General features: G+C 35.0%; 2 protein-coding genes across 2 annotated transcripts; one reads left to right on the top strand and one right to left on the bottom strand.

Moving 5' to 3' along the window:
* Positions 1-3,803, top strand: LOC106143030 (uricase). Its single transcript, XM_013344999.2, has 5 exons — positions 1-94; positions 579-1,081; positions 1,278-1,401; positions 2,258-2,444; positions 3,070-3,803. The coding sequence occupies exons 1-5, from the start codon at positions 72-74 to the stop codon at positions 3,241-3,243; spliced, it is 1,011 nt and encodes a 336-aa protein (XP_013200453.1). The 5' UTR covers positions 1-71; the 3' UTR covers positions 3,244-3,803.
* A 185-nt stretch (positions 3,804-3,988) lies between these two features.
* On the bottom strand, positions 3,989-18,127 carry LOC106143019 (uncharacterized). The gene is made up of 6 exons (XM_060950575.1): positions 18,062-18,127; positions 17,624-17,733; positions 9,330-9,480; positions 7,701-7,892; positions 6,879-7,079; positions 3,989-4,454 (listed from the first exon to the last, which is right to left on the bottom strand). Exons 1-6 carry the CDS (start codon positions 18,125-18,127, stop codon positions 4,398-4,400), a joined length of 777 nt encoding a protein of 258 aa, XP_060806558.1. The 3' UTR covers positions 3,989-4,397.
* Positions 18,128-18,215: the final 88 nt, after the last annotated feature.

Here is an 18,215-nt window from a genome sequence, read left to right as displayed (position 1 = left end):
CTCCGCTGGGCTACATGCGACGACGCAGTTTTTTGCACACCCTCAAAATAAAGTGAATCTTGTGCCTGAAAATGCCGTGGACTAGTGCCAACAGGTAATTGTGTTTTTTTGACAACTTGAAAATGGTACCAAAATTTATTTAAATAAAAATGAATTTGGAGCAACTAGAAACTAATATTATTCAGATTTCTAAAGTGGCAGCTCTGATTTAATTCCAGCTAGAAAATACCTCCAATTATCCTATCTTCCAGAGTAGTGTTTTTAACCGAAATTTTAATAATATTATTCACATTGCTTAAATGTATCAAACCAAATAATTTCACCGTATTTAAACTTATGTTTTGTGTTTTTTTTTATATATTCAAAAAAGCCATTTTTTTAAGTTATCCGATTACAAGAGTTTAGAAAGTTTTAAAGACGTAGTTGTTTTTTGTGATTTCTACTTAAAAATAAGAGGAGAATTGAAATAAAGTTTTAAAACAATTACTTATTATACAGAGTCTTGTAATTCTGTAATTTTACGAAGATAGAGATAAGAGACAAACATAATTAATTAAACAATTGTGATCTGTTAACAGAATCTACGCAAAACCCTCGAATTCAAGTGCGGGCGAACCCGTAGTGGGTCCGAGTGCAGCGCGGCCGGCGCCCACCGCCGCCGCCGACTCGGGCGGTCGCTTCGAGCTCTGCGACCACGGCTACGGCAAGGGCTCCGTCAAGTTGCTACACGTGCACCGCGACGGCGACTACCACGCCATCCGAGAGTTTGAGGTCTCCACCGAACTCAAACTCACATCAGAATCCGCTTACGTGGTAGGCGACAACAAAGAAGTTGTCGCGACAGATTCTCAGAAGAACACAGTATATCTACTCGCGAAGAAACACGGAGTTAAAACGCCGGAGGAGTTCGGTGCGGTTGTTGTGAACCACTTCTTGTATATGTACAAGCAGATAGTGGAGGCGAAGTGTCGTGTAGTGGAGTACCCCTGGGAGAGGCTGCAGGCCGGGACGCCGCATAACCACGCTTTCGTGTTTTCACCAACAGCTACAAGATGGTCTGAAGTTTCACAAAAAAGACATGGTGAGTAAAACATTTTAATATACTTAAAAAAATGTTATGCATCTATTAAATAGGTACCATAAATAAGTTAAATAAGTTTTAATTTAGTCATATGTACAAATTGCTTAAGCAATTTTATGATTTTGAATATTGTTTTTAAACAGAAACGATATTGACGTCTGGATCCCACATTAATTATCAACATTTGTCCTAACAGAGGCGGTCAAAGTGAAGTCTGGTCTGAGTGGTCTTCGAGTATTGAAAACAACACAGTCTGCCTTCGTAGACTTTGTACAAGACGAATATACAACTTTAACAGACGCAGCTGAAAGAATATTTAGGTAAACCTTTTTTTTTCAAAGTCTAATGTGCATTATAATTATCAATAAAAACATAAGTTATCACAGTGTTTGAGGATCATTATCTAATTAAAAATATCAAATCAAATTTTATTTTGGTAAGAGGAAGAGATATTACAGTGTTAATGAGCTCTTACTAAACTATGACCTTACGTATTATTTGATAGCACAAATACCTATATGTCATTTATTGATATCCGTGTTGGTGTTTGGCCTAATTTCAAGACTTTGTAACCGACATAAAGAACTGCCTTTTTTGTAATTTGAAAAGATGTAGGTACTTTCGGTTTTCTGTACCTATCTCTAGTCAATCGATGATTTGACTTAATTTTCCGTTTTCTTTGTGAGATGGAGATCCGCATTCTCTCCAACAGGATCTGTATGCTTCAAGCTTGACTTACTACAGGTTTTGTCATTGAAATTAGTCCTAGATAACCTTAAAACCTAAACTTTACTGGCAAAATTTAAGTTGTTTTACTTTATCATATATGCATTATTTTTTCTCGAAAACATAGGTACTTTATTATTAGAAACTTTTAATAAGATTAAAGCTGTATTCATAGTCTTCTTAAGGTTGCCCAAAATAAATTACATAATGTGATGGGGCTCCCATTGGAGTATCACTTAAGTTATAGTTACGTCTGTTACCATTGCGGGGTAGACAGAACAATAGTGTTGAAAAAAATTAAAGGCCACTTTGAGCTGTATAGCTTAATGATGGAATTTAGATTGAACTAATGACAGGTTGCTAGCCCAAGGCCTATATGTTTATTAATAAGCCTTTCCCTTAATCGTGCAAAAATTAGACTTAATTAATTTCTTGTTTGTCCTCCAACAGCACTGTCGTAGAAGCCGAATGGACGTACGACAGCATGCGGAGCGCGGACTTCGACAACGCGTGGCTCACTGTTAAAGACGCCATATTGGACAAGTTTGCGGGCCCCCCGGACACAGGGATATACTCACCTTCTGTCCAACATACTTTGTATTTAGCTGAGAAGACTGTTCTGGAAAAAGTTGCAGAGGTAAGGACCATCTTAAACGTACGATCTAGGTATCAGGTGTTGTCAATGCCAATATATATAACGCGATATAGGTGCAGAATCGAATTCAGTGCAGAAAAGAAAAGTTAAATAATTAACTTTTCTTTTTTAACTTAACTTCTCTTGATATAAGTATATCAAGAGAAGTTATAAAAATAACTTAGCTTACTCTACTTAACATTAATATCAGATCCTATTTAGATAAGGTCATTCACCTTTAAAAATTGACGTTTTATTTCAATATATTTTAAAGATTTTAAAAGTATCTCAAAAAGACTAAGAGAACGTTCCCACATGATTTGCATGAAAACATCACTATTTATAAACAAACAAACAGCTGGACCTTTCGCTAGCGTTTTATCTGTCGTCACGTGAACGACACATCATAATGTCGGCTCCATGTCGTCTCAGGCCAAAGATTATCGCATGCTGTCGTAATTAATAAATTTGTGTCACATAAACATGTACATATGTCCTTGCGGAACATCAATTTTATCAGCATATTTTGTAAATTCTGTTTTGTTTGGGGGATAGAGCTCCATACAAATTCTTGTCGTCCTATTTTACGAAATGAGGGACTGTGTAAATTGGTCTTTTTTGTTCTTAGATAACGTGGATTAAGATGACGATGCCGAACAAACATTACTTGAACATTGATGTATCAAAATTTCCCGCAAACGTGACTAAAGGGGACCCGCGCCACCACATCTATCAACCCATAGACAAACCGGCGGGGCTGATCTACGCGCAGCTACGGCGTAGACCAAAGAGCCATTTGTGACACTCGTGGACTCGTAGCAGTCAGTCTACGGCGTCGGCTACGGCGTAGCTTGTTCTTGTCTCGACTTTCAGTCAGAATGTACGCTATGCGTTTATGTGATGGATTTATGTGCTTTAAATATTTTAAAATACTCGTACCTAGGTCTCAATGTTGATGATAGTCAGAATAAATTTTCTCAAATACGCTAGGAAAATATGGATTGGCTTGGATATTTAACGTAGTACTGAATGTCGTCATTTCCATAACCCAAATACAATGTTTTAAACATGACAAATAGGATACAGTTATTCAAAATTAATGTAGTATTGAAGCTCAGAACAGTTAACTAAAAACGGTATTATAAAAGAAAGTAATCAAAAAAAGGTATATCCATTTGTATTGCATGTATGCGATGGAATTGAAACATTAAAAAAAGATATAAGAAAGAAGAAGAAAGAAGTAAGTCATATATACTGGAAAGGCGCATTCAAATGTTTTGTTAAAGTTAGTTAAGCGATGCGCCTTATGATTATTATTTTAAGACCACATATGAATAATGTAATTAATAAGTAAAATTTGTGATATATTTTGATTAAATTTGTATGAATAATACCTTTTTTATTTAATAAACTTCCTAATTGTATTAACTGAATATTACTACAATCAGACATTTTCCGAAAAAATACTAAACAAAGTTAAAAAATAAAACTAGTCAACGGTAAAAATACATTTAATAGATACAAAATTACGATCTCGCTTACTTCCACTAGTTTTATGAACTTTACAATATTTTTCATTGATTTATTAATAGCGATAAAATAATGGTAACCGAAACACTAAACCTTACCAAACTTACTCGCAAGATAACATGACATTTCTACATTTCTCTCAGACACCGAGTGTTGCCAGCCCAAGTGGCATGGCACGATTATAAGTCATAACTAAAATACAATATTTAGTTTATTTAATGTTGAATTTTGGATACCGATGATAACAATTAGAATTATACTACTAACTACATAAATTACTTTGAGAATTTTTGGATTTCTTTCACAAACGTGAAGGCAGTGACATAAATATAGAAGTACCAAGTATCGTAATGCAATAAGTTCTACCGGGATGACAAAGCAAATACCAGTTAATCATTTACGCTTAAAAAAGAATTACACAACTTTTTATAAACGTTTCGTGCCAATGATCTTGTCCGCCAACGCGTACAGCTCTTCAACTGTCTGTAGAAGATAAATAATGATTAACACACAATAGTACGAATACGTACATAAACTTTGGATAGGAAGGCAGAGATTACATCTTTCTACAATAGTTTTTCCAAATATATGTCCTGTTTCTGATGGACATGAATATAAGTAAATACATATGATAACAACCAGTCTAGACAGGCAGGTTAATAGGTTAATATATGGGACATAAAAAAGGATGATGCACACGCATGTTCAATTCTACCGTAAATTATCTTTTGTTAATAAACGAGTGTTCTATTTTTAAAATAAGTAGATAGACTACGTGGCGGATTATGGGGGATTACCCGTATAATTTCTGTAATGTATCACTTGACATTTATATCACCAAGGGGATTCTTTTAAAAATGTAATCAAATGTAATGTAAAAATGTTATAAAAAGAATTATAAATAGAAATTCATCATAGTCTAACATTGTCGCAGTAGGCAAGGTACCATTCTGTTTGGGTCAAAATATCAAGTTGATATGGGCCAAACTTTAGCATAGCTAGTATATAATTTAATTGGCACTAATAACCAGTAAAGACCTGTAGTATACTGGTTTTACTTCAGATAACTGGGGATTGTTTATTTTCACGTTATAAGTCGAACAGGTCCAGTCAGTTATCACGCATTCCTGCTTATCAGCCGAAAGTAGTAGGTAAGCGACTCAAAAAAAATTTCTAAAGTACTAATCGAGCTAAGATTTTTACGGCGTATTTACAAGTGACCTTTCTGAAATGCTACTTTCTTTTTGATTCGAAGCAACAATACCAGTAAGTGATGAGTGATTTTAAACAACTCAAATGAGCTAAAATCTGGTTAATTTGAATAAAAGAAATGTGTTATAAACTGGCTGATTTAAATATAAAAGTATTTGTCTGTGAATTTGGTTAAGCGTAGAAAGGTTGGAAGAATTTTTCAGGTAGGTATTTGTGTCACGCAATGAATATTTGAATTATTAAAGAATGTCTCTATCATGTAAAGAGGAAAAATATTTATGTTAAGGAAAATTGATTGAGATGGTTCCTTGAATTGGATTTTACGTGTTCTGTTTCTGTTTATTACTATTCAGAGAATTTTCAATGACTAAAACGTAATCTTTTATGACTACGGACGATCTTTCTGTGATGGCACGGAGTGATATATAATATTATTTATTTAATATAATCCTTGACATACTGCCATGAACTTATTTATGAAAAAGTCAAATATTTATTATACCGCTGTTGGTGGAAAAATATTTACCAATAAAAATCGGCTAGCACGGCCGGGTGATTGCGTAAAATTTGCGATAATTTTGTTTACGATTGGTGCATTTATTGTGGAAATTTTAACTTAAGATTACCTGTCAGGTCACGTCATCTTTAATTTTATAGGTCGTTTTATTTGAAGTGTAGTAAAAAAATAGCTATTGTTAAATATATCTTAGGTTAGCAGATATTGGTTTGAGTCTTAAAGCAATGCGGACTTCATCTCGGAAGGTTTAGCGTTTTTACTCTATACAAGGTTTTAGTGGCTAACTTAGATCTCTTCATGCTCATTCATTTCATTCTTCACTTCATTTATGCTAAGTTACTGCACATCAAAAAAACCAAGGTGCATAAACGTACAGGTAAATATATGTTAATTAGTTTTGTTCAGTTATTATAATGCTGTTTTTTGCTAGGGTAATTATCCCTATATCCAATGCATCATGGGTCAATAACATATTTGATAGGGTTGCAATGGTACACGAGCGAAGAATGGAGCAGGTTAAGTGATAAGCAATGATAACACACCGCCGGTGCAAACGAATAAAGGTCACATCAAACTAGAAATAACTCCAATAGAACTGGTTTACCACGAGCCAGATCCCCCTACAGAAGATAAACTATGATTAACGAATATTGAACTTATTTGCTATGACATTAAGCTACATAATTAAATTGATACCAATTTACCGAAGTAATATGTAACTTAATAGATAAACGGTTTTATGAATCTGGATCAGTCTAGAATCGACTGCGGACTTGAGACCGTGAGGGTGAATCTAGAAACGTGTTTGCACTTGGTAAGTTAAAGTTACGCCCCGCTCGTGTCAGAATTAAAACATCAAAATTAAAGTTACTCACGTGGGTATAAGGTAATAATCATAAAGTATCGTTACTACATAAGTGCGATATATTAGGCAAAAAAAAAAAATACAATCACAAATTGTATTTTTTTTTTGCCAAAAACTTACCGAAACTTGTACTGCCAAATATATATATAAACCTCAGGGTTTCATTTTAGTTTGTAACAAGCTGCATTTTAAGCTTATGTCTATTTTAAATATATAAATGTGATGTGGCCGAAAGTGATTCTAATTTTAAAGATTTTGAAAATTTGTGAAAAATAGTAACTGATACCAGAATAATTTGGAGTCAGACACTTACCGTTAGTGATTTCAGTGTTTTAACATCGTTGGTCTCATATTTGAGTAGATTGAACTGTTCGTCTGTGAAGCGAACTCCTTTCTCCACGTCGGCCTGTTTCTGCTCTTCCAGTTCCTCACGACATTTCGCTAGCAGCTGTTCCGAAGACAACTGCTCGCCTTCTTCCTCATCAGGGACGTTTTCTGTTTCTTCTTCTAATGACTGTAGAAATAAATATACTATCGTTAGTAAGTTCGTATGTTAGTTTTTAGATTTAGTTCATGGAACAGATATTACTGGACATTACATTAAAATTTTTGCCTAACATTGGCGGAATACCTTACTTATATTATAAATGCGAAAGTCTATCATTCTATCTGTTCGGCTTTCACAGCTGTACCGCTGGACCGGTTTTGATGAAATTTGGTCCAGAGACGGAGTTGAGCCTGAAGAAGACTACTTTTTTCCTGAAAATTCCCACGGTAGCGAAGCCCCGCGCACCAGCTAGTAATAAATAAAATCTTCAATATATGGAAATGAAATAGTTACATATAATAGGAATAAATTAGGATATTCTTAAGTTATTTCTTTAGAAAACTAACTACATATGTTAGTAGAGAAATGGTTAAGTAAAATTAGTTGAATAGGAAAAGGATTCACTTAATTAGGTACGTGAAATAATGTTTAAGTTAATTTAACTTATATTAATTAGAAAATTGGAATTTCATAATAGTGCATTTATAATTATAACTTGCCAAATTTTCGCATATCATATTTATACTCGAAGCTATTGGTAAACAAGTACCTACCAATGATAGCTCCGGCAAATAAATCTCACTTTACCTGATCAGCCTTCTGTGACGCTTTCAGTTTTCTATAGTAAGCGTCTGCTCGCTTCTTGGACGCCCTGGCCACCTCCCGGTTCACCATTCTCCAGAACACGAAGACCGGGTGGTGGAACAGCTCTGGGGGACATTCCTTCAGCGGCGTCTTACCGACCAGGATCAGACGCTTGAGACGTTCCATTTCATCCATCTGTGGAAGGGTATAAAATTTTATTACATAACGTTCGATATTTCTTTCGTGAAGTATTGCTACAATGTTAACAATTCCGTATGTAAATAATGAATGTCTTTCTAATAATACGAAAATATTTAAAATTCAATATAGGCAGCTGCTAAGCACTGGGAAGGAATATGGTTGATGATCAAGAGAAAGACTTGGTATAACAGTAAACACTTTACACACAGAAAAAAATCCTTCGAATATGACAGGGAATGTGTCATAACTGAAAACTTTGAATTAGGCAATATTACAAAATACTTGCAGATCTGTAAATTTTATGAGACAAGAAGCATACCTATTTATTTTATAAAATAGTTGTAAAAGTGAAGAATTGAGTGCTCAGACTATTACACTCGTAACAGTAGGTATTCAATTTTAGTATGCAAATAAAATGCTCTCTTTGAAGCATTGATCAACTATATAAATAGAGTGAAAAGTTCGTCTTAGAGCATTAAGTCAACGAATTCTGTACGTTATTTCGTGTCTTCGGTCCGATGACAATATATCCAAAACTCAGTGAAAAAATAAATTCAATGCTATTTAACGCGTTATCAAACGCGGTAAATAAATTAGGGTTTTATAGCCTTTAAATATAATAGTTTTTAAAGAAGAAAGTAATCCTTAACTTCCGAATAAACGATTCATTCATATGTGATCTATTTCAATTTAAGTCTAGATTTCAGAGTATATATAAAGATCGTAAATCCAGTCGACGGCTATAAACAAAACGTGAGATCTATCGATCTGATGATACACGGCATATGTGTTATGTGTCGGTTATCGTGTGACATGAGTTATAGACATTTGAAGTCTGCATCGCTGCAAGGCACGTTAAAGAAATCCTACTAAAATATTATAAATGAAAAAGTTCGTAAGCATGTCTGGATGTGTGTTTGTTTAGTTTTTCACGTTTCGACTAGACGAATTTTGATGAAATTTGGTAATACACAGATTAAATTTAATCTAGAAAAACATTAAAGTACTTTTTCTTCCAAAATTGTACAGTATAACTAAGTGTGTATAGTTTATATCTTATTCGATAATGTGGATGACGAATAAACGCTATTTCTTCAGTCCATTTTCATTCAATGTTGAAGGGAAACTTTTTAATAAAATAAGAAAAAACGGATAGTACTACGAGATACTACAAAAACCGAGCTAATTATTGAGCCATGAAAGATTCTACAAACCTGGAATTGAAAATCCCAGACGAAAGTTCCTTGTTTAAATTAGGGACTTCCTGGCGAAAGGTTAGTACAAGAGTATACAAAACCAACGAGCTTGTATGAAATTATGAATGTGGATAGTGCGAAAGAAGTGCAGGGAAAATGACATATGTGGTAAGATGTAGTCTTTTGTGGTGCGGATAATCGGTAATATTTTATGGAGCTTCTGAATACTACTTACCACCCTTGCCGAGATCCTCTTGTTGAGGTTCTCCTCGTTGACCTCCCGGATCCTCTCCTCCAGGTCCGTCATGTAGGACTTGTCTGTGAGGCTGACCAGGTTGGAACCCATGTGCTTCTCGAGGCGGGCCCGCACATGAGGGTGGGCGAAACTATGGACAAAAGGAAATATACAATTTGCTTTTAATTACAGGCGGTGAAGGAAGACATAGTGAGGAAACCTTGAGACACAGGAGACTAAAAATGTAACCATTGTTACAATATGCGTAAGGTTCTCCTGCACAGGTTGCGTTGGTCAGGAGGAAATCACTTCGTGGTCATAGGGTGCATGGACCCCGTAGTGTTCTCAGAGAGGTGACACCACAACAAGAAAAAAGAAATGGTACTTAGGTAATAAGTGAGTTTTTGACACACTCGGTTCCAAGAGTCCCACATTAGTCCGTGAAATGGCTTTCCCCTCCGATATAAAAAAAGGTTATAAGTGAGTTTGATAAATATCAAAATTTTTTTCATGTCCATGTTCATTTTGGGATATTTTTTTTTATCTTTTGAAAACAAACTGCTATAGACAAAATATTCAATTTAAATAGCGGATGACATAAGAGGCCATCATATAGAGATCAGGATCTCTATGAAAATCCGACTATATCTTTTAAGACAGAGACTTACCCCCGCCTTCTCGAGCTGTCGTTGCTACCACTACTCGTTTTGGAAATCGCACTTGTTTACTTCAAATCCGTCGAGTCCCCGTCAAGTTTTAGTAGTTTTGGCGCCAGACCCCGTGTCATAGTGGAGCCTTTATGTCGTGCCCTATGAAGGGCCTGGTACGGTGTGGCACGGCCCCGCCGCCTTTACATGTACGGTTTTTGTGTAAAGTTGTGTTCACATGTGACGTGAAAACACTTTCAGGTTGGTAGGTTGGTTTTTACTAACTTACTTAATTAATTTGGTTTCTCTTGTTTTTTATTGGAATCAGAGTCCAAGTGGAAACATGTAGGTAATCTGTGCATACGCCTCTGGGAAAGTCGTGTGATTTTATGTATGTGAACATTTATCGGTTTCATTCTGATTGCCCGGCCCCAGATATGTAGTGAATGATAAATTGATAACGTATTTATGTTCCTTGAATTCTTTGTTAATAATATGAATATCCAGGAATCCATATGGGATCGAGAAATGAACATGATGTACGCGACCGGATTATGATTTAGTAATTTAAAAAAATTACAATAAGTTTTTAAGCTTGATTTAATAGTTGAAAATAACATTTGACCTTCTATCAGCAATTAAATAACGAGTAGGTAAGTAACTTAAATTCTACTGTCAAAAGGTCTCATCGATAGATAAACTGTTTTATAACAAGCATTAAGATGTTGATAAAATTGTCAATGTTAATATCTGTAACTTTTATTGTCTAATAAAAAAATATCGCTAAAGAATTACAGTTTACCATTATGAACGCTCCTTTCAATAGCGTGATAGATGAGTATTTCCCATAACCCATATGTTCAGTACAAGGCAAGGGAATGACTTCCAAACTGCCGAAACCCCAGAATGCATTCATGGTATAGGAAAAACCTATATGAAAAAAAAATTCTGAACTTCTAATCAATTGTTGTCAACCAGGGCCGTAATAAGGCCGTAATAATTTTAGATGAAGACTCAGGTAAAGGAGTAAAGTAATCATAATATAGGAGTGGAAAGGAAAAATATCATTCCTAGATAAGTATATGCATGAACATGAAGTATACATGTACATAGAAAAAATGCTGCAGTGTAGTTTGTTACTGCTTCTTCTGCACTGACGCCTTGGAAGCGGCAGTAAACTTAGTTTTAAGTAATTTATTTGACGTCAACCAGCGTTGTGAAACTAAAAGATTAGACAATTATTAAGCGATATGAAGTATCCTTTAATAATAAATAAAAATTTTGAATGTGAATTACATCTTCATAAATTTCGCTTACTTTTTGACCATGTCAAACGACTTTTGAGGGGATAATTATGAATTGGTTTGATCAATTCTCGAATCGAATCGTCGATTCTTTTATATTGTGTGCTCTTCTTGTATAATTGTATCCTTAATAATTAAAATCCTTAAAAAAAACTATCGATGAACGTAAAAAAACACGAGCTGATTTACCCACAAATAGAAGAAACAGTGCTTTTAGAGGATGAATGAAAGCAGGTTGACTAAGCAGATATACAAGGAGAGTGTGGAGGGAAAGGTCGGAGTGGGAAGACCTAGACGAACGTATCTTGATCAAATTAAGGACGTCCTGGTAAAGGGTCAGGTCAAAAGTACCCGAAACCGCCGAGCTTGCATGAAGAGAGTTATGAATGTGGATGAAGCGAAGGAAGTATGCAGAGATCGTGGCAAGTGGAAAGAGGTAGTCTCTGCCTACTCCCCCGGAAAAGAGGCGTGATTTTATGTTATATGCATGTATTTATGTGCTTTTAGGTTATGTTGGAATTTTAATAGCTTCAGATAAAGATTGTTAATAATTTACATATTTTGTCCAAACACTGTTTCATAGAGAATCCGGCCCCGTTGCTAATGATTCGCAAGTTTTACAGTCGGCTTTCAATCTTTGGTGGAATTGTATCACGCGAGGCGGGGCGATAATCACTTTTGGTATTGTTATGGAATATAAAACGAATAGACCCTCTTTTTAAATGAAAACATATGAAACTATATCGTCCGTAGTGATCAAAGGGTTAAATATTTAGCACTTATAAATATACCTAAATAAAACTATATGAAACTGATCAGTAACAAATATGTTGTATTTTATTTACATTTAAGTGTTAAGTGCCAGTCACTTCGTCACTTTGTAGCACATACGAGTAATGTAGCGCAACTATAATTCAATTTTAGTAATAAATAGATTTATATATTACGGAAAAATCTTCCTATTTGTACATACTTAAATAAGCATTTGGAATATAAGAATATGAGAATAGAGTACTTAAGACTTTGATGGAACAACAGCAAATTATAGTATCGTTCAATTTGTATATCGTAATACAACTTTCGAACTTACACAGGCTAACTCAATATGTGTAATTTGTCCCATATATATGTATTATTTTGAACAGGTGAAAGAATGACCCGACTGAAATAAGGCAGACAACGTTTATTCCCTAAGAATTTTTCTTACTTTGTTTTTTATGAACTGAAACGAATGAAAAAATAAATTGTGTATTATTAACGAGTGGTATTTTTGATAAACATTCATTCAATCAAAATTGTTCCATTTTTATCATTTAAGGCATGGTGTTTTAATTTTTTATTAACACCTATTTGTTTTGACTTCACTAAATTACATAAAATTAATAAAATAAGACATTGAAAATGAGATCAAAAGGGGATCCGGCATTTTTTATCACCAGAGTCATTTCCACTAGGCCTTGGTAAACCAATTATTTGGCCAGCAAGTGACGGTCAAATTTTATTTGTTTTTATAATTAACATTAATTAAACTATTTATTACTTATTTTTCCAAAATATGATCGTTTTATCGAACTAGGAAAGGGAAGTGTAAACTTAAGTCCAATGCTTCTCGTAATGTAGGTATAGTTCAGTTCTAGTCTAATGTTAAATTTATCAACTTTGCATGGTTGTACTTATGAATCGGTTTAGCATAATATTGAACTTGATAAATCTGTAAACATAGTTAGATACTCTACATAATTCTGAATAAATATTGCTAGGTTACTCAGACTGCGTGACTGTATCTATAATTATTGTTTGTGCGTTCGATGATTGTAGCGTACCTAAAGACCCAGTTATATAGACAACCAGAGGCCAACATAGATAATTAAAAAGTGTTTTTGGATGTTCCATAATTTTTTTAATAGGCCTTAAAAACGTTTTAAATGTTGATTAATTTGTTCGATCTATATCGTAACCTTAAACGTTACCTGGTATGAGAAACGTTCTACGGCAGCGAATTATAACTAATTGTAATATAATAAAAACAAAAATTAAACAAATACGAGTTGATATTAATATAGTGAAATCGAGGACAAGTCAGGTAAAGAGTACCCGCAACCGACGAATTGCATGAAGCTAGTTATGAATGCGGTTGAAGCGAAAGAAGTAGGTATGCAAGGATCGTGACACGTGGAAAGATGTAGCCTCTGTCTGCCTTTGCTCTGGGAAAAGGACGTGATGTATGTATCTTATAACATGAAACAAGCCAGCCGTGCGCGTGAGTGTGTAAACAAAGGCGCGTAGACATTGTTTACACAGCTTCGGAATTAAACGTGACGATAACTTTACTAGACATCACCACGTCATCCGTGTGAGGAATTTCAGAGTAATACCGGGAGCATTACTGCCCAGTCGATGATGTATAAAAATAAAAATATACGGGGCAAATTACACAGGGTGCGTTAGCCTCGAAGTAAGAGACTTGTGTTACGAGTTACTATAACTCAAATGATACAATATTTTTTTATATTATCTAAATACTTAAATCGTTTAACATTCAGGACCCAATGTAACAGTGCTGAGTCACAGAGAAAGGTAACGACATTTTTTCATGGGTTTTTCAACTTTTATAGAAATTAAAGCTTTATTAAGAGTATACGAATCTGAAGAGCTTGCATGCAAAGTTAGGAATGCGGTTGCGAAGCGTGGGTCGCGGGCAAGTGGAAAGATGTAGTCTCTGCCTACCCTTTTGGGTAGGCGTGATTTTAGATATGTAGAAAAGCTTTAATGTTACTCCAAAAGGCTGGACTTAGTTTAATTAGTAACATAAGTTTTTATTCCCAAAAATTATTGTTAAAAAATATAATTATATGTAGGTATAGTTTTGTAAAAAAGAATCGTCTATTGGTATACTTAGGTCTATGTGATTGACAAACATTAAATAGTCTTAATCTAAAGTATAGTCATTAATATTGGTGTAGCAATCGTAAAAACGTCGGCTATTACGCAGATAACCAATTACACTTCCTTAGTAAACAAAAACACGCGCTCGAAGAAAGAATGAATGATAAACGACAACCGTGAACACTATGGGCAAACATTCTATTTAAATAGAAATTAAACAAATAGAAATCAGATACTAACTTACATAACATTAATATTCTTAGATTCTGCCTCGCTTACGTGAGAATTTCCAAAAACTAGCCTGTTAAGTACTCTTGATAAGGTTTTGTCTATGTGCCGAATATTACAATTGGTCCAATAGTTTGAGTTTAATCGTTAGAACAAATACAATTACAAATCCTTTTTCTTTATGATCCAAAACATCGTTTGCGTTGCTAAAAAATTTTTGATAAGGAGTCAAATTATTGGAGACTTTCATTAAGATGTAATTTCAATATTTCCTATAGTTTAGCTGGTTCATCAAAGGTGCCGCATTAGTTCCCGATCCTCAATTTTTATATCTCATCATTAAATGCTCACTAGGCTAGCATCTTTTGCTAAGCTATCGTTTTAGTAGCTGGATTCTTTGAGATCCACATCAGATGTTCCAGACCTTTGATTTTTACGTGCCAAATAAAACGCTCATCAGCTTGAGTAACTTTGAACAATTATACTCAAAAATTGCGTTCACTTACACATTTATACAATAAATAAGTTTTTCATAATAAGAAGTGCTTGCGTAAATGCGATATCTTACGTTCAACGTTAGTTACAATCGATTTCGAGGAAACGATACGTATTTAGTCTCACACAAGATGTTGTAATCTATTGAAGCGTTATCTAACGTTGATTGTATTGAACAGAAACTTTTCATTTCGCGCCCTTCATAAAAAATCTTTAGGAAAGCATTTTTAATGCTACCTACTACTTCTAAATCTTTCCGATTTTAATTGTCACCAAGGCAAGTTTAATGACAAATAAATATATTTTATAAGAAAGATCAGGATTAACTAAGTATTGAAAGTTGATGCCTAGTGGTTGTAGTTTAACCAATTGCTCAATTATAAATTGGAACGAATCATGAGTTTATCTGTCAAAAATTAATTTCAGATCGGTCCAAATACAAATTTTAACAAAATTGAAAGGCGAATAAATATATGAAATTTTAACATCTCAAAAAGCTTATTCAAAAACACATTGGTAATAAATCTTGTTTTCATACAACATTCATGTACAGACAACTCATGCAAAATGGTTTGAACGTGCAATTATTATTATTTTATCATCGAGTACTTTGAACCAGAACAAAAGCTTGTCTCGGGAGTGTAAACTTGCATGAGTAAGGTCGGAATTCCATCACTGATTTACGTAGATAAGCATGAAGAATACGGGAAGCGCGACGCACTTACATTAAACTGAGAGAGTAAATATTTACAGAGCCCTTGAAAACAGTTTCTTTCAAGCGCGTTCAGTCACGCAACATCTGAGAGGTTTTATGTAACTTTCGGTAATCCAATAAACAAAGTAAAGTTTCGAACAATCACTTTTCTTGTCATTCTTAGAATGATTTATGGATGTAATTATTTAATAGATCGCAAGTTTTTAAACTCCACTAAAGAAAAAGCGGGACACGCGCATATGTGTAATAGGATAAATGCTAATTGTAAGGAAAGGCAATAGGCACCTGAGAGCAGACGCCCCTCTCTTGGGTACATCCACGGAGACTGCATAATCATCCGCATCTCCAGCTGACCTCCGCCGTCCGCGGTCAGCCAGCAGTTCTATTGTAGTCCAAAAAGAGCCATCTGAAGAAGTCGAGGGTGTTCGTAACATGGTGAACTCTTCACTGCATGTTGCTCCAGCGATGGTCGCAGGTGCAATGACTGCCGCCGCCATTGCCGTCGCCGTCGAAGCCACCCACCCCATTCAACACCCCACGTGCTCACACGCGAACATTAATTTGTGCTGACACCTTTCATGGATATTTCCCGCGAATTCATCGTATCACATCGATGGGGCCCTTTCCAAACGCTTTCATAGCTTAATTGTAGTTAATTGGTTGGCACGTTCATTTTCCAGAGCCATTATGTTGTCAATATCTTCGGGCATGTTTGATTAATGAAAGTTTTGATTGCAGTTTGCTGTTGACGAGGTGTGGTACGCCGTAGCTGAAGGTAAATCGTCACTGAGGTGACACGGGCGTGGACTGTGTACCTGACCTGTTTGTTTCTGGCCAACAGGTTAGTCTAGGCCTAGTGACCCGGATGGCGCGAATGTCTCCGCGACCGGGTCAGCTTTCGGGCGGCCTTCAGATACATAGAAATAATAACATGGGTATGCAATTTTTGTACCGACGACCCTATTCTCTATTAGGCCTTCATAGACAATGGAATTTAGGCCAAGGTATAAAAATATATTTTTTAATGTTTGTGTATTCTCAAGGTGTTTTGAATTTTTTTACAGACAATAAAATTGCAATTTTTACATACGCCTTTTCCTTATAGATAGGTATGCCTTTTACTACACATTGAGAAAATAAAAGAAGAATAAAAGGAATGGACTGGGAAAAATAGTGGCAGTTGAGGTAGACCAGAAAGGAAAAAGTGGTAGGTTAGGAAGTGATAAATGGAGGAAATAACAAAAAATAAAATGTTAATTATACCTACAACTGGAAAAATCATAGCGCACAATGTTAACAATGAGCGTAGCGTCAACAATGAGTAATTTATTTGTCTCTTACATCTCGAACGTGCTATCACGCACACAAACTTGTTTTTTGGCAGATTGAGAATCAGTTCTTTCGATAAAGCGAAATGGGTCAAGCACGTGATATTCTTGAAATTAGGGACAAAACATGTTATTAATATGAGCGATATGATACGTCATTGAAATATTATATCCATTGTAACTATAAATATCATTGATAAACTTTATGTACTTAATTGGGGTTAGCTTTGGTTTAATCAGTTTCCTGTTGTTTAAAACTATACGGTATCAAGGTTCGATTTGTGTCAGTGAAATTGGAATGTATTACGTAACTCCGATGTAAACATAATGAAGTTCCATGATTATCATCATCATACTACTTGGCGTTTGTTCAGGTTGCGTTTTCTCATAAGTTTGAGGTCTCGCCTGACCTCCACAACCTTACAGGGGAAACCCAATTGCTTAATTGGGAAGATTTTCTCACAATGTTTAACCTAACTGTAAGAGCATCGCGTGGAAATTTTCATTTCTTGTCCTGTTTAAAAGTGTTTTATTTTATTTTCCTTAACTATTATTTATTTAGAAGTCCTATGCAGTGGACTGGACCAAATGGCTATCTTCAGTTAATCTATATAGTGTATTTGGAGTTACTAAACAAATGTTCAAATAGCAAAAATGCCCAAAAAAAAAAAATTTATTCCATAAAACTTACGCATATTGTATAATCTTGGCCTGCCACCAGCGCGGCACGTTGGGCATCTGGAACCTCTTCATCTTCCTCCGGCCTGCCTCTCCTTCCACCGCTTCATCTTCATTTTCCACCTACAGTCAGTTTCGCCTTGAGTTTACTCAAATGATGCCTTATTCGAGTTTAATATAGTTTCGAAAACTTCATTGCTACAAGGGATTTATTTCGTCCTGGCGTTGTGTGCTTCTCTGAAGAGAAGCCCGAGGTGCGCCTATTGATCATGTTTTGGATTGGACAAGTTAGGTAATTACATGGAGCAACTCTCATTTGATATCCTTGCCTCTAACAGATTTTAAGAAAATCCATGTGAATGTTGAGGTCCTATTTATGCACCCTCTTCTTCTCGTGTGATTGCATATGCCTAAAGGTAGGTAAGTCTTTAATACGAGTGTAGGTAAATACATTAATTTTGACTCTTTTGTCCTTGTCGTCGGCCGGGCCGTCACCATCTTTATTTTTATCACCCATTTTGACGATCACTGGTACACTTTACAATTTTTGATTTCACGTAAAATTTTGTTTAAAGTAGATACACTTATAATTTAGATTTATTAAA

This window comes from Amyelois transitella, chromosome 2, assembly GCF_032362555.1.
Source record: "Amyelois transitella isolate CPQ chromosome 2, ilAmyTran1.1, whole genome shotgun sequence".
Classification (NCBI taxonomy): domain Eukaryota; kingdom Metazoa; phylum Arthropoda; class Insecta; order Lepidoptera; family Pyralidae; genus Amyelois; species Amyelois transitella.
Note: the sequence above shows the minus strand (reverse complement) of the source record. Positions and strands in the feature narration are given on the sequence as shown.

Bases quoted from the DNA above. Each gene is read 5' to 3' on its own strand.
- LOC106143030 (XM_013344999.2), top strand. From the start codon at position 72: ATGCCGTGGACTAGTGCCAACAG. The intron at 1,082-1,277 runs GTGAGTAAAACA...TTGTCCTAACAG, and splicing joins AGTTTCACAAAAAAGACATG to AGGCGGTCAAAGTGAAGTCT. The intron at 1,402-2,257 runs GTAAACCTTTTT...GTCCTCCAACAG, and splicing joins GCAGCTGAAAGAATATTTAG to CACTGTCGTAGAAGCCGAAT.
- LOC106143019 (XM_060950575.1), bottom strand. From the start codon at position 18,127: ATGGGTGATAAAAATAAAGATGGTGACGGCCCGGCCGACGACAAGGAC. The intron at 17,734-18,061 runs GTATTTACCTAC...AACTGACTGTAG, and splicing joins ACAAAAGAGTCAAAATTAAT to GTGGAAAATGAAGATGAAGC. The intron at 7,080-7,700 runs GTAAAGTGAGAT...TTATTTCTACAG, and splicing joins CGTCACAGAAGGCTGATCAG to TCATTAGAAGAAGAAACAGA.